This window comes from Eptesicus fuscus, chromosome 17 (genome assembly GCF_027574615.1).
Source record: "Eptesicus fuscus isolate TK198812 chromosome 17, DD_ASM_mEF_20220401, whole genome shotgun sequence".
Lineage (NCBI taxonomy): Eukaryota > Metazoa > Chordata > Mammalia > Chiroptera > Vespertilionidae > Eptesicus > Eptesicus fuscus.
Window position 1 is genome coordinate 16,999,373 of NC_072489.1, and position 14,767 is coordinate 17,014,139.

Genomic DNA, 14,767 nt, shown 5'->3' on the forward strand with positions numbered 1-14,767 from the left:
ATCTGGTTTGGCACTGGGAGGAGGTGAGTGTAGCTTCCACCTACTCCGTGGCCATCTTCAAAATATGTATAGAGTTTTTGAACAGCAAAAGTAGAAGCATTTCCTGTAGCTATTTCTTCTAAATCTCCATTTAAGTTTGATTTGAATTTCACTTAAAGCATTATTGCTTTCCATTTCTGTTGTACTTTATCTTTGTTGGGCAATTCCCTTTTCCAATGATATATTCCTGTAAAATATCACATGGGTTTTCCCTGGGAGATAAGGAGGCAACATAATTGCATGATTTGCTGTCTGCATGTTATTCATCCAGTATGTTATTCAGTATGTTATACCGCATAATAGATGTGCAATGATAATCACGGATAGACTTTGAAAGAAGGGATGTGATTGGTCATTGATCATGATGTGCAGTTGTTATTTACATAGGAACCTGGGGACTGAAGACCTTACAGTGACATTTGTACTTTATACATTACTCACAATGTACTTGGTAACTGAAATTTCAACTGTGTGTTGGGGTCTGGTGTTAATGGTTAGCTAACAATGTTATCTGAGATTTGTGCATTTTGGAATTGGGCAAAGCAGGACTGCCTATATTTAAATTTGCTCAATTAAGCTGTCAATTATTCCTAGAAACTCTTTGATATGTCTTTTTCTTTCCCTGTTTAACCTTCACAGGCTCTTTTAGGCGACTTGATGTATTTCTACTTAACAGGCTGATCCAGCTCAAGGTGTCTATAACATAAGTTAACTATGCAGAGTAACAGTAATTTATATAGGACTTGGACTTGCTATGGGCAACACTCTTGTAATTATTTTCTCATTTCACTTCATCATTACTCTTTTTTTTGTTTGTTTGTTAATCCTCACCTGAGGATATTTTTCCACTGAGAGTGGAAGAGAGAGGGATAGATAGAAACATTGATGTGAGAGAAACACATCAATTGGTTGCCTCCTGCATGCACCAGGGCCCGTGCTAAGGAGGAGCCCGCAACCAAGGTGCGTGCCTTTGACTGGAATCAAACCCGGGACTCTTTCGTCTGCAGGCCGACGCTCTAGCCACTGAGCCAAACCGGCTAGGGCTGATCAGCATTACTCTTTACATTTTCCTTTTATTTTTGTCAGCATTTTATCATATTGGGATGGAAGGAGGGAGTAAAGGAAGGTGTCATATTTCTCATTTTACAAGTGAGGTTTTAGCCAAAGTTATAACTGAGAAAGCTGGAACTTGAACTTAGACCAAATGTTTTTCTTAACTTTCTTTTGCTGCTTCACACTAGGACATTGTCCTAACCACCTGAAGTTGTTGGAGCCATCCAGCAGGAATAGTTAAGTTGGTGTTAACTTCTTCCCTTCTTTACAGGGAAAAATATGAGGGAAGGGGGACTTTATTAGAAAATATTGGGAGTTGGTCAGCATTTTGGGCTTTAGAAAACAAGTCTTTATTTAAATTCCAAAGGAAAGTGTTTAGTGAAAATGAATCATAGGAACCTCATAATTCTAGTTCTAGAAAATTTTAATTCTAATTCAAAATTTAGTTTGTTATATATTAAAGGAAAATATGTCCCCCAAACATTTGCTGAAGCATATTAATTAAGGTTCTACAATAGCATATAGTAGCTATCCGTAGTTTTTCATCTTTGGTTCCTTAGGAGTTCTAATTGATTTCCAATGCTTTGCTTCTCATTTCTCTTGAAGTACCTAACCACGGTATATGAGGCCAAAATGGGGCCGGTAGGTTTTTTGAATAGTCATCTTGGTAGTTCATTCATGGTTTGTTTCTCTCCTTCAGGTAGCAAATTATGGAGTGGGAGGACAGTATGAACCCCATTTTGATTTTGCACGGGTAAGTAAAAACAATAGGGAATGTAGTTCCACTGAAGCTTAGGTATGACATGTTAGCTGCCTAGCCCAAGTGCTAGCAGGAGATGAGTGGATAAAAAGCTGTGGTACATGTACAGCATGGAATACTACTCGGCCATATAAAAGAAGGAAATCTTACTCTGAGACAGCATGGATGGACCTGGAGAGCATTATGCTGAATGAAATAAGGCAGGCAGAGAAAGACCAGTAATGTATGATTTCACTCATATGTGGAATCTAATGAACAAAATGAACTAACGAGCCAAATAGAGACAGACACACAAATAGAGAGCAGGCTGACAGCTGTTCGTTCAGCGGGGCGGGGCTGGGGGAGTGGAGAGATTGAGCAAAAATGGAAAAAGAGAAAACACATGGACAAGGCCAATCGTGTGGTGATTGTTGGAGGTGGAGGAGGGTATAGAGGGGATAAATGGTGATGGAAGGAGACTTGACCTGGGGTGGTGAACACAATACAGTGTACAGGTGATGTGTTGTAGAATTGTGCACCTGAAACCTGTATAATTTTGTTAGCTAGTGCCACCCCGGTAAATTCAATAAAAAGGAAAAAATTCCATGGCCTATTTGGAATTCATGGATGCACGGTGGAATAAATACTCTGTAAAGCCTTTTTAGCAGTAAAAAACACCTAGACGCACAATAAAATAAGAATAGTTTTAAATGCATTGCTGAACCTGGAAGAAAGTAGAGGAAATTCCCAAAGGCAAAAACTGAACAAAGAAAACCTAGAGACTAAAATTAGAGGTTAAAGGGGGACAAAAAAGCTGAGGCTGAAGACATGTATTCCAGGAATCTAGAGTCTTGGGGATTAGCAGCCTTAGTGTAAGCTACTGAACCTGAGACCCCTGCATAAAACCTAAATCTCCAGAAGGATTACACCTTCAGAAAAGGCAGAATGGCTTTGAAAATAATCTGCTTTGAGTCAGGAGCCGTAAGGAGAGTTGCCTCTCACCATCCTAGCTGGAGTGTGGTGTGTCTGGGGAGCTGCTTGTGGGAGTTAAAGCATAGGCCTGCCTTCACATGAAGCTCAGGTTTCAATTTGTACTCCCTGGAAGAGGAAGTTAATTCAAGGTGGTTCCACTTAGTAGTGCTCTTTGATACTTTGCTCCCTGAAGAGAAGCATCTTGAGAATTTCAAAGATTAAGCATCTAAATACAAACTCATTTTTTAAAAAATGACTAAGTGGTAATAGGACACAATTGGTGAGACTAAAGCAACCAACAGATTGAGACACTTGTAGGATATTAGATACTTGAATTACCAGGTGCAGAATATAAAATAACTATATAACATTAAGAAAATAAAAGGTAGGATAAAATTAACCTCTCAAATGATTTAACATATTTGAAAAATGAAGTTCTAGTTGAAAAGTTATATTTTGAAATTTAAAATTTAGTAGATAAGTTAAAACAGATTAGAGACAGCTGAGGCAAATAAGTGAATTGGCCGATAAAGCTAAAAAGATTCCAAGAATACGTTTTGAGAAACAGGAAGATAAAAAATATAAAATAGATGTAAAGAGGCTGGAGAACAAATAGTATCAAAGCAGGATGCTAAAAAGCTGTCATTGCCTAAATATTCCTAAGATTAATATTGGATCTTTTTAAACATTTTGAGCTATAAATGGGGGAAGCTAGAGCTACAGATGTTGATGTTTTAAATATTTTGTGAATAGTAGCTATTGGTTCTCATTATTTAGGTTAATCTGTTTCTCTCCCCCCGGCCCCCCCCCCCCTCCCCGCGGTCTTATCAAAAGTAATCAGTGTACAAGCTGAACCAACAATATGAATGCCTACTGCTATTGTGCATTAGATATTATATAGGAACCTTTTGGGGTTGTTTTTGGCATACCCTTCAGCATATTACCCATGTTTAGTTGCCACTGGAAAATTTGCATTACTGAATTTTTCACCATTAAATTAGTTCTGTTTTATTTATAGAAAGACGAGCCAGATGCTTTCAAAGAGCTGGGGACAGGAAATAGAATTGCAACATGGCTGTTTTATGTAAGTTATAGCTAAGATTTTTATTTTAAGTTGGGACTTGACCACATGACTCTTATTTTGATGTGTTCAGGAGTTAAAAATATTTTTTTCAATTATAATATTACAACCTGAAGACGGAAGTTAACATTACTGGTAGTTTCACTACTTTGAGACAGTCACTGTGTATCTATGTGTATATAAGCTGCTTCATTCGTTCATATGAATTTGTATATTTGCAGGCAAATGGGGACTGCAGACACTCACATTTTCATTTTTTTTGGTCTACTTTTCTGATATGATATATATCAACAAATTTTCAGAGTGAACACCTCATATAGTCAGCATCCAGATCAAGAAGTAGCACCCTAGATGCCCATCAAGGGAACCATTCTCACATTATTAACGTTTCAAAACTTTGTGCTCTTTGCCCTAGTTAACTATTGCTGCATAACAAATCATCCCAAAACTGAATGGTTTAATATTTATTTTTTGAGATATATTTTTATTGATTTCAGAGAGGGAGGGAGAAAAACCAATGATGAGAGAGAATCATTGATTGGCTGCCTCCTGCATGCCCCCTACTGGGGGAGCCTGCAACCTGATCATGTGCCCTGACCAGGAATTGAACCATTACTTCCTGGTTCATAGGTCAATGCTCAACCACTAAGCCACTCTGGCCGGGCTGTTTAAAATTATTTTATCTTTCACAGTTGTGAGGCTCACTGGGTTTTGCTTGGGTTCTTCTGGCTCTCTCATGCGTGTGCAGTCAGATGATGATGAGAGGTAGGGTCCATCTTGAAGGCTGACATTGAGGCTGGCTGTTGGCCAGAAGACATCCATGGGGCTTCCTCACATGGTGACTGCAAGAACAAGTGTCCCCCCAAAATAGGCAGAAAGTGTGGCTTTTAGCACCTATCCTCAGAAGTCAGTGTCACTTCTGCTCTATTTTATTAATTGAGGCAACTGCAAAGGTCTGCCAAGGCTCAAGGGGAGGGGACACAGACCTAACCACTCACGAACAATGTCATGTAAAAAGAGCATATAAGAATATTATATTTGGAAAAATATAATCAGCAATGTTGTAATCTTAACTTATAAAAGACTAGTAGCCCATTTGCAGGAAGAATCCTGCAAGCGGCTGCCACCGCCCCGCCCCGGCTTTCCCTCCCTCTTCCTTCTAAGTTGTCTTCACTCCTCTCTCCCTCAGCGTATGCAAATTAACCGCCATCTTTGTTGGGTAATTTGCATGCTCGCCCTGATTGGCTGACGGGCGTGGCTTGGGCGTAGCAAAGGTGTGGTCAATTTGCATATTACTATTTTATTAGGTAGGATATCTTAGCCTGGCTGGGTGGCTCAGCTGGTTGGAGCATCGTCCTGTACTCTAAAATGGTTGTGGGCTCAATTCGAGGTCAGGGCACATACCTAGGTTGCAGGTTCAATCCCTAGTTGAGGTGAGTACAGGAGGTAACTAACTGACCGTTGTTGCTCTCTCACATCAATGTTTTTCTTTCTCCCTTCTTCTCTCTGTAAAATTGATAAATATATCCTTAGGTGAGGATTTTTTTTTTTTTTAATTTCCATCCCCTACCCCCACTTAAATTATATAACTATTGTATCTCACTCCCTGCATCCAACCCAACCTCTTCACCCTCCTTCACTATTTCCATCTTCTCATAACTCCATTTTGTTTCCAAAAAGATCTAAGATGCCATTGGAGGAGGAGGGAGAAGTTTTAAGGTACCATCAAAAAAGGATTTAAGACTTATAAATTTTAAGTGAGAGCAAATGATCACAAAGGGAAAACTAGGAGAGAAGTGGATACATTATATAAAATTTATGCTGTGGGTCTTCTACTTTTTAGAGATGAACTCTTCAGAGATTGTATCAATTTATATGCCACCTTTAAGTATGATATATTTGTCAAACTTCTTGGTCTGTACCCCTTTCATTTAGCAGATTGGCAGTTATTGTGGTTTTAATTTGCATTTCTCTGATTAGGGAGGTTGAGTATCTTTTCAGTTGTTTAAGAGCCATTAAACATTTGTTTTGGCTGTATTTGTTTCTTCGTTTTATGAATATCATGATGCTATATTATTTGGTCCAATATCCATTTATATTAGATTATGTTAATTATTATACTCCCTTCTAATCATATAACATTGATTAGATTAATATTCATTCCCCCTTATTTGAATACTATTCCTAGGTGAGCCACATAATTTCTCCAAAGGTATTTCCCCCTTTTCTAAATATTTTCCCTTTTTTAATATATATATATGTGTGTGTGTATTTTTATTGATTTCTGAGAGAAAGGAGAGAAACATCAATATTCTTTGTTACTGGTTATATATTTTTCATGGTAAAATACTCTTTTCTCTCACTTAATGCTTTTTACCTTTAGACTTCGTCTGATATTAAGGTCAGTCTGTTCAGAGGGGATCCAGCCTGCAAGGGTGGTGTGGTTTGGGAAGCACCACAGCTGTGGAAGTTCATCTTCTTCTCCCCTCTTTCCTGGCCCTTCCGTCAGCCTTCCATGGTGGCCCACAACATGGGACTCTGAGAACAGGGCCTTGGTACCTGTTGGTCACAAAGTCCTGTTAGCCTCCGTGGGGCCTGCTTCCCCCAGCACATTCTCTCTCTCTGAGCATAGCTCTGAATGTCAGATTCACTCTGTCCTAGTGTGTTCATTCTTGGCTTGCTCCACTTCTGTTCACAAGTGATATGCTTTAGGAATGCCCAGGATGTGAGCCCTGTCCCCACAGCCTCCTGCCACTCCTCCTGGGAACAATCCCACTTTGAACTCACACTGTTTGTGAACCTTTGGCCAATATTAAAGGAAACACCTACTTCTTGGTGTTTTCTTTGTACGGCATTTGCCTGGCAAACCTTATGTTTTCAGTGTTTGTAAGTCACTCACATTAGATGTGACTTGTGGACATAGCATAGAGTGGGGGTTTAATCTGTCGATACCTTCTACTTGCTTTTGAAAAAAATCACTTTAGGATTTGTTTCCTTTGCCTTGTTTTGTGCATGTGCTTCAGTTAATTTGGAAGGTTTGTGTTTTCATTCTAGGTTACCTTTAAGACTAACTATAGAATCCTTTCATCTTCTACTTCTCAGTTAATATATGTTGATTCCCTACCACAAGAAATGACAAAACTGATTGTTATTTTTCTCTTGGTTTTTATTTCATTTACTGAGCACCTACTATTCTTGATACTGTTCTAGACACTAAAGCTCAGCAATGAACAAAACATGAAAATTCCTGCCCATAGAGATTATATTCTAGTGTAATAAAATATGTATTATACCCCTGTATTACTTGGCTTATCAATTTTATTATTATTATTTTTTAATTTTACTGATTTTCTACAGAGAGGAAGGGAGAGGGATAGAGAATTAGAAACATTGATGAGAGAGAAACATTGATCAGCTGCCTCCTACACAACTCCTTCTGGGGATGTGCCTGCAACCAAGGTACATGCCCTTGGCCGGAATTGAACCTGCGACCTTTCAGTCCACAGGCTGATGCTCCATCCACTGAGCCAAACTGGCCAGGGCTAGCTTATCAATTTTAAACCATTCTTTTTACCTGTCTATAAGTGAAGTGACTTCCCAAATTATAGTCCCATTTCTCTTCTTGGCTTTATAATTCCTTTGCTTTATATATATATATTTTTTACTTAAGTATGCAAACCTAAACAGCATCTTTTGTTTTCTAAAAATTGAGTATCATGCACAAACCCATCTATGTAAGTAGAATTCCAGATATTAACGTATTCTGGTATTCAATATTCTATCCGCCACACAGTGGCACGTTTAACTTTATTCCATCAGCACATTGGTAATATTCTCTTACCTCTTACAGATGAGTGATGTGTCAGCAGGAGGAGCGACTGTTTTCCCCGAAGTTGGAGCGAGTGTTTGGCCCAAAAAGGTAAACTTGGTTTGTGTCAGATACATCTGCAATTCATTAATTAAACCACGAAATAAATGTTTAAAGGTAGTATATTTCTGTAAGACTATGGATACTTCTATGGCACCATTTACCATGACTGCCTAGAGCCGTGGTCGGCAAATTGCGGCTCGCGAACCACATGCGGCTCTTTGGCCCCTTGAGTGTGGCTCTTCCACAAAATACCACGGCCTGGGCGAGTCTATTTTGAAGAAGTGGTGTTAGAATAAGTTTAAGTTTAAAAAATTTGGCTCTCAAAAGAAATTTCAATCGTTGTACTGTTATTTGGCTCTGTTGACTAATGAGTTTGCCGACCACTGGCCTAGAGTAATGAACCACCAAGGATTAGTATTTAAAAGTTGTCATTTCTAAAATAGGTTCCATATGAGTTTCCCCCTCCAGCCTGCTAATGTTAGTTTTGTTTTGGCAAATACCGGTTTGTCAAGCAGCTGGGTAGTAGTGTTTTCATGTGATTACCAACATTTTATAAATGACAATCATATTTTCAGAATTATATTAGAGGAAGATAGAGCTGCCATAGAGGAGTACTTTCAGAGGAGCAGGGGAAAATGTAATTACTGCAAAGAGTTATAACCTGAAGTTTTATTTGGGGGTAATTATGTATTCTCCACAGGGAACTGCTGTTTTCTGGTATAACCTATTTGCCAGTGGAGAAGGAGATTATAGCACACGGCATGCAGCGTGTCCAGTGCTAGTTGGAAACAAATGGGGTAAATATTTTCTATATTCTCTGAACAGAATTTGTGATAATTGTTCCATATTTTGAAATTATTATAATCTACATCTTAAAAGAAATTGAAAACAAAACTTTTGACAAATTTGCCTGCTATGACTTTAACATTGAGTGGATTCAACCAAGCAAGTTACCAGTTTTTTTTTAATCCTCTCCTGAGGATATATTTTCTATTGATTTTTAAAAAGAGAGGGAGGGAGAGAAACATCTGTCAGTTGCCTCCTGTACTCGCCCTGACTGGGGATTACCCGAAACCTGTATGTGCCCTGATCAGGAATCAAACCTGTGACCTTTTCCTGTACGGGTCAATGCTCCCACCAGCGCCGCCACCTGGCCAGGGCAAGTTACTGATCTTAATATAAATGTACTTTTAATAGGTCAGAATTTTGATGACAGATTATTTCCACTTGTTACTCTAAGAATCATTAATTGACTCAAAGTTGAGTAAGACAGTGTTTCCCCTTAAGGGGCTCACAGTTGCCTGAGGCTAATGGATCAGTGATTGTGGCGGACATACGAGTACAGAGGTGTGAATGGAAGCTGGCCACTCCTTACACTTGGGGAGGCTTCTTCAAAGCCTCATTTTTAAATTTCGTCTTGGGGATAGAAAAGACTTTTCCAGGCATGTCAGGAACCGGGTCCAGGACTGTCATGGGTGAGAGAGGCACTCACTGTGCAGGATTTGCCAGGTGAAGTTGTTTTAATGTTTTTAACCCCATACATCCATTTTAATATTTGTGTGTCACTAGCTAAATTTCAAGTGCCCTGTGTGTCTAGTGCCTACCGTATGAGACATAGGAAGATTAAGGAGTGACACCTGATCACCAGGATTTTAAAAATCTTCCCTGATGATTATGTTTGGGAACCACTGGACGAGAATGAAGAGAGGCTAGTGAAGGAGATCAGTCTAGAAAGATTTTTCCATTGTCTAAGTGGATGATGATAAAAGCGTGGACTCGGGCCACAGCAAAAGGATTGGAGAGCAAAGAAAAGTGGCAGGTGTGATGACTAAAAGATTGGGTACAGGAGCTGAGAAAGGTAAACGAGTAGGTAAGAATTATGGGTCCTAGTTCAGATATTTTGTACATGTTGATGCCACTGATTAGACTCTGTGATATAGGAGAAGGAATAGGGAATTAATTCATTAGGGGTTACATTAGGAAACAGTATCTTGGAACCCAGGAAACTTAGTGAACATGTAATAGTAGGGCTGGTCATAGAGCTGCTCCTTGAGAGGGAGGCTATGTTCACTTAAAAATGTCTTTGTAGTAGAGGTTGTATTGTGCAAACAGGTGAAAACAGTGTTCTGTTCTATTTGTACCTACATTTTAATTTCACTTGTGTTTCATTTCAAGCATTATATTTGACATTAGAAACTTTAAGATACACATATATGTAGACTCTCATTTCTAAAATCTTCTGTGGCTCAATTAGTTGGAGCATCGTCCTGTGCACCAAAAGGTACTGGGTTAGATCCCCGGCCTGAATGCTTACAGGAGGCAACCAATTGATATTTCTCTCTCCCCCTTCCTCTCTCTCTAAAATTAAAAAAAAAAATCACGTGAGGGTTAAAAAAATAAAATCTGTGTTTCTAACATTTAGTGAAGTATTTAAAAGACTAAGTAGCATCTGCCTTTATCTAGTTTTGGTCTTGAACTGAACTTTTAGACCATGTAAACATTTTATTCTAGAACTAGCTCTTATCAATAAATTAAATACTAGTTAGTGGGAAAATTAACATATTTTGTTCTCTCACAGTATCCAATAAATGGCTCCATGAACGTGGACAAGAATTTCGCAGACCGTGCGCCTTGTCAGAATTGGAATGACGCATAGGTGTCTCTTCCTCTCCTGCTGTGCTCGGATGTGACTGATACACAGTTCCCCGTCTTAACTGTCAAGAGTTTACAAGTGACTAACATACACTCCATGACTGATTCATTATGAACCTCATCCAGTGTTTCATCTGTGGACAATCACTAACTTTGTGGGTTTTTTCTTTTAAAAGTAACACTAAATCACCACATTGTACAATATCAAACCTTAAAGTTCAGTTGGTATCACAGAGGACAAAGCAAGGCAGTTAAAAATGAGGAATTTTTGCATTTGTTACATTTTAAAGAACATTCTGGTTAGATAAAAAATACCCCTTAGGCATCTGATTATGGCATAGCACTGCATCTCAGTTGGTGGGTGGCCGGGTAGTGGGCCGTGCGGTTAAGGAAGAGATGCCTGTAGTATGTACCTGGTACTGTGTCACCTAGTCTGTCTGGTTTCCGGCTCTGCCTGAAGACCCGGAGTGAACGAGGCCTCTCTGCTCGGTTCCAGACGACGTGTGCCCCTCCCTCCACGTTCTAAGTAGATTTTTCCTTCCCAAGTCCTGTTTGAGGAAAGTGCACTGTGTTTTACCAGCCCCTCTTCCTCTCACAGCTCCTTTGAGGGTAATGAAATCTGAGGTAAAATACTTTGATTTAAAAATTAACAGAAAGTCCTCTACAACAACACTGGGGCTTCTTAACTAAACTGATCATCACTTGGTCTGTTTCTTTGTCCTTTTTCCTAAATGACTGATGATTTTGTCCATAAAATTTGCTGTTTTTATTAATGCTAATACCTTGCCTCTTATTCTTGCTACAGCAGGGTGGTGATACTGGCTTTCTGATTAAATAAATATTGTGCCTTAGGAGACTGGAAATTTAAAAATGCACAAGTCCTTTCAATGATGAGAAATTGATTATTTTAAAAATATCTTTTTTCCTAAAAAGCCAAAATGTTTGTTTTTTCAATTCTGAAATGTGTTGTGACAACGATGACCTATTTATGATCTTAAATCTTTTTTTTAAAAATGTTTCTGTTCTCCGTGTGGTATTTTTATATGTGAATGCATGCTATAGCGACAACAGGTTACTTCTATTTATGTAATTCTTTAGTACACAGGACTTGGGCTTATCCTCTTGGTTTCCATTCACTCTGGTATCTCATTTTTATGGAAGAAAAATAGAGGATCTCTGAACTCTCAGCTATTTAATCAACCTAAATATGTTTCCTTCAAAGGGAGCTCTGTGGTTATGGGGTTATTACAATAATGGGACTTAAGACTTTCTCTTACTAAAATACATGGTGTGGTCGTGTAAAGCTGTGGATCTATTGAAGTATGTTAATGACCCCTTAGACCCATGATCGGTAAACTGCGGCTCGCGAACCACATGCGGCTCTTTGGCCCCTTGAGTGTGGCTCTTCCACAAAATACCACGGCCTGGGCGAGTCTATTTTGAAGAAGTGGCGTTAGAAGAAGTTTAAGTTTAAAAAATTTGGCTCTCAAAAGAAATTTCAATTGTTGTACTTTTGGTATTTGGCTCTGTTGACTAATGAGTTTGCCGACCACTGCCTTAGACTAACTTTTTACATTTCTCATGGTGAATCCTAGTTCATACAAGGGCTCTTTTTCCTTTATGCAATATTTAAATATTTAAGAAAAAATTTGATTCTCTGGCAAAGAAGGTATTACTTTTACCAATTTTTTAAAAAAAGTCCTTTTCCCAGCTACCCTTTTGTTCCACCACGACTACTTTATAAAAAATACTGAATTAAGTTCAGTACTTTACTCAAATTTTGTGGCCATAGATTTTTTTAAAAAACGTTTTTTGTTTTGTTTTTTTTTAGAAGGAAGCAACATTACTTCAAAAATTTAGAAATAGCCCAGCTGGTGTGGTTGAGCATAGAACTCTTAGGTCATGGTTCCATTCTGGGTCAGGGCACATGCCCAGGTTGTGGGCTTGATCCCCAGTAGGGGGCGTGCAGGAGCCAGTCGATTGATGTTTCTCTGAAATCAATAAATATATAGTAATAAACTAGGGGTTCAAAGGATGGAAACCTTTATTGCCATGTGTTGTAGCAAGTAGTGTCAGAAGGAAATAACATTCCATAATCTTAGATTTCCTTGTTATATTCAACCCCATGTGGGGATTGGTAAACTCTTCTCAGTGTTAGATCTTACAGAACCTCTCAAGTTTCATAATTACTATTCTTTCCAAATGAAAAGAAAAAAATTCCAGTATAAAGCTTTGGGTCCAGTGATCTTTGCAATCCTTTTTGTTGTTTAATGGTGAACTTTCAAATCACTGAGGGCTGTCATGGAAAATGTGGGAACTGTGGTTTCCTCGTCAACCCGAAGTGCCTGTCATTCATCACTAAGCACGGAGTTATCACAGCCATCACCAACATGAAATAACCACCAGAACACTGGACAGCAGGGCGAGTGAGTGAGGTAACTGTAGTAACTTGGTAGGGTTTTTTATTTTAATTTAATGACTAGCATTCTCAGGAAAGCGAAACAGTAAATGCAATGATGAAAGAAGTAATCAACTACTTTGTTGAAAATATAATGAAATGGTAATTATAGTGTAAGAGGATTGAGAAGAGTTAATGAAAGTGAAAAGACATAATATGTAAACTAGTGTGTGTATATGTGTATGATCTTATTGCTACTGAGAAGGACCTAAATATCCATATCCTTACATAGCCATGTGTAACTGGTTGTGTGTATACAAGGTATCCACTTAAGTGTCTGCTGAAAAATGAACAACTTATATGCAGGGCCCCATGGGCTAAACAACTGCATTACTGGATCTTGCCATTAAGAAATTCACAGTATCATACCAAAACAACACAACAAGAAACAGCCAACCATGATTAAATAATTATAAGTCACTTGAGGCAGAATAAACAGAATTACAAACCAGAGATCGCCAGGAGAAGGCAGGATGGACATGACCCCTCAGTCTGTATGGCTAGCACTTACTTCACTGCGGTAAGAGTTGGTGTTTTGGAAGAACGGCATTAGATTGCTCAGAGAAAAAGGAATGATCAACACTAGAGAGAACCAAATGGCCAGATTTCAGATTCCTATTCTCCTAATGTCCTTGGATATTACCCACCATACTGATGAGTTTTGCAAAATGAACTGTAATGTTCCAGTGAAGTTGTTGGCTGCCTGCTTTATTAACCTTTATTTGTGGACTGTAAAGTTTACTTTTCATGTAAATGTAGCCTTCACTTAAATATAAAACTGTATTTTGATGCAGGAAGAGCAAGTTACTAAAAAACGCACATTGATAGTAAGGCAGCCCTATCAAATGTAAAAGCAGATCTTAAATAAAAGTGGAAGTCCTGCAGGCCGCTGTTGGAGACCTGCTGAATCCCCACTGCAGCACGTTTCTATTGAAATTGGTTTACAAAGCAAGATAATCACAGATAAAATAGGCCCTAAAATAGATGAAAAAAGAAAATCCCAAGATTTTGTTATTTGATTGTTCCAATTTCCTAACAGGCTTATTTCTAATACAAATATGTCTCGGGCTTAGCACCTTAAAAGATTCAGAATAGAACATTTTAAATAGAACAAACAGCATGATGTGCACTTTTACATTTCAGGGCTTTTCATGTTGATGAATCGTGTGTTGAGTCAACCTTTTCTAGAAGAGGCTTTCTCTTATTTTTAAGTCCACAGAGAGCCAGGGTTATTGTAATATCGACTTGAAAGCCATAAATGTAATTAAACTCCCCTGTAATGTAGGTTTCTGTATGGGTTTGGGTATATCAGGCGTTAAATCACATTATGTAAATAAGTACATAATGGTTAACACCTAATGACAGATATCGTATTTGATACCTGTATAATGAAACACTGTAGTTGTTAGTTCTTAGAAGATGAAATAACTAACTAATAGTTGAATTTAGTTCATGTTCTATTTTTACTTTACGTTTAAGAAGCAAAAAGGGTGCTGTGACATGAAACACCTCTAAAATTTTTATCAGAGAGAAAAAAAGTGGTTTTGAGTAAAAATAATCAGTATTATCTTGCCCGTATTCCATTTTTATTTACTGACTATGGGAAAAGAGTGTATGGGAGGTCCAAGTACGGTAATAATGACAAGTTCTTTGGAAGAGTGCCCTTGGTGTGGGTTGCAGAAGAATTGGCATGCGGCTTGTTATTGGTCCACAATGACATAAGGAGATTATGTCAAAATAGAAATAAGCTACATCAAAGAGTACATGGTTTTGTTCAGCTGGCTTTTAAAAAAATATGTTTTTTATTTTATTTTTATTTTTTTTTAGAAAGAGAGGAAGGGAGAGGGGGAGAGAGAGAGAAACATCGATGGTAGAGAGTCAGCATCTATTGGGTGCCTCCTG

General features: G+C 38.4%; 1 protein-coding gene across 3 annotated transcripts in view; it reads left to right on the forward strand.

The window, feature by feature from the left end:
• The window catches only part of P4HA1 (prolyl 4-hydroxylase subunit alpha 1), an 83,124-nt gene extending 71,701 nt beyond the window's left edge, over window positions 1-11,423 (forward strand). For all 3 annotated transcript variants that reach the window (XM_054728759.1, XM_008145392.3, XM_008145393.3), the window contains exons 11-15: window positions 1,793-1,846; window positions 3,822-3,887; window positions 7,735-7,803; window positions 8,456-8,552; window positions 10,334-11,423. In XM_054728759.1, the coding sequence (XP_054584734.1) occupies window positions 1,793-1,846; window positions 3,822-3,887; window positions 7,735-7,803; window positions 8,456-8,552; window positions 10,334-10,404 (357 nt within the window). In that variant the 3' untranslated portion in view covers window positions 10,405-11,423. The remainder of the gene's footprint in view (window positions 1-1,792; window positions 1,847-3,821; window positions 3,888-7,734; window positions 7,804-8,455; window positions 8,553-10,333) is intronic.
• The last annotated feature ends 3,344 nt before the right edge of the window (window positions 11,424-14,767 follow it).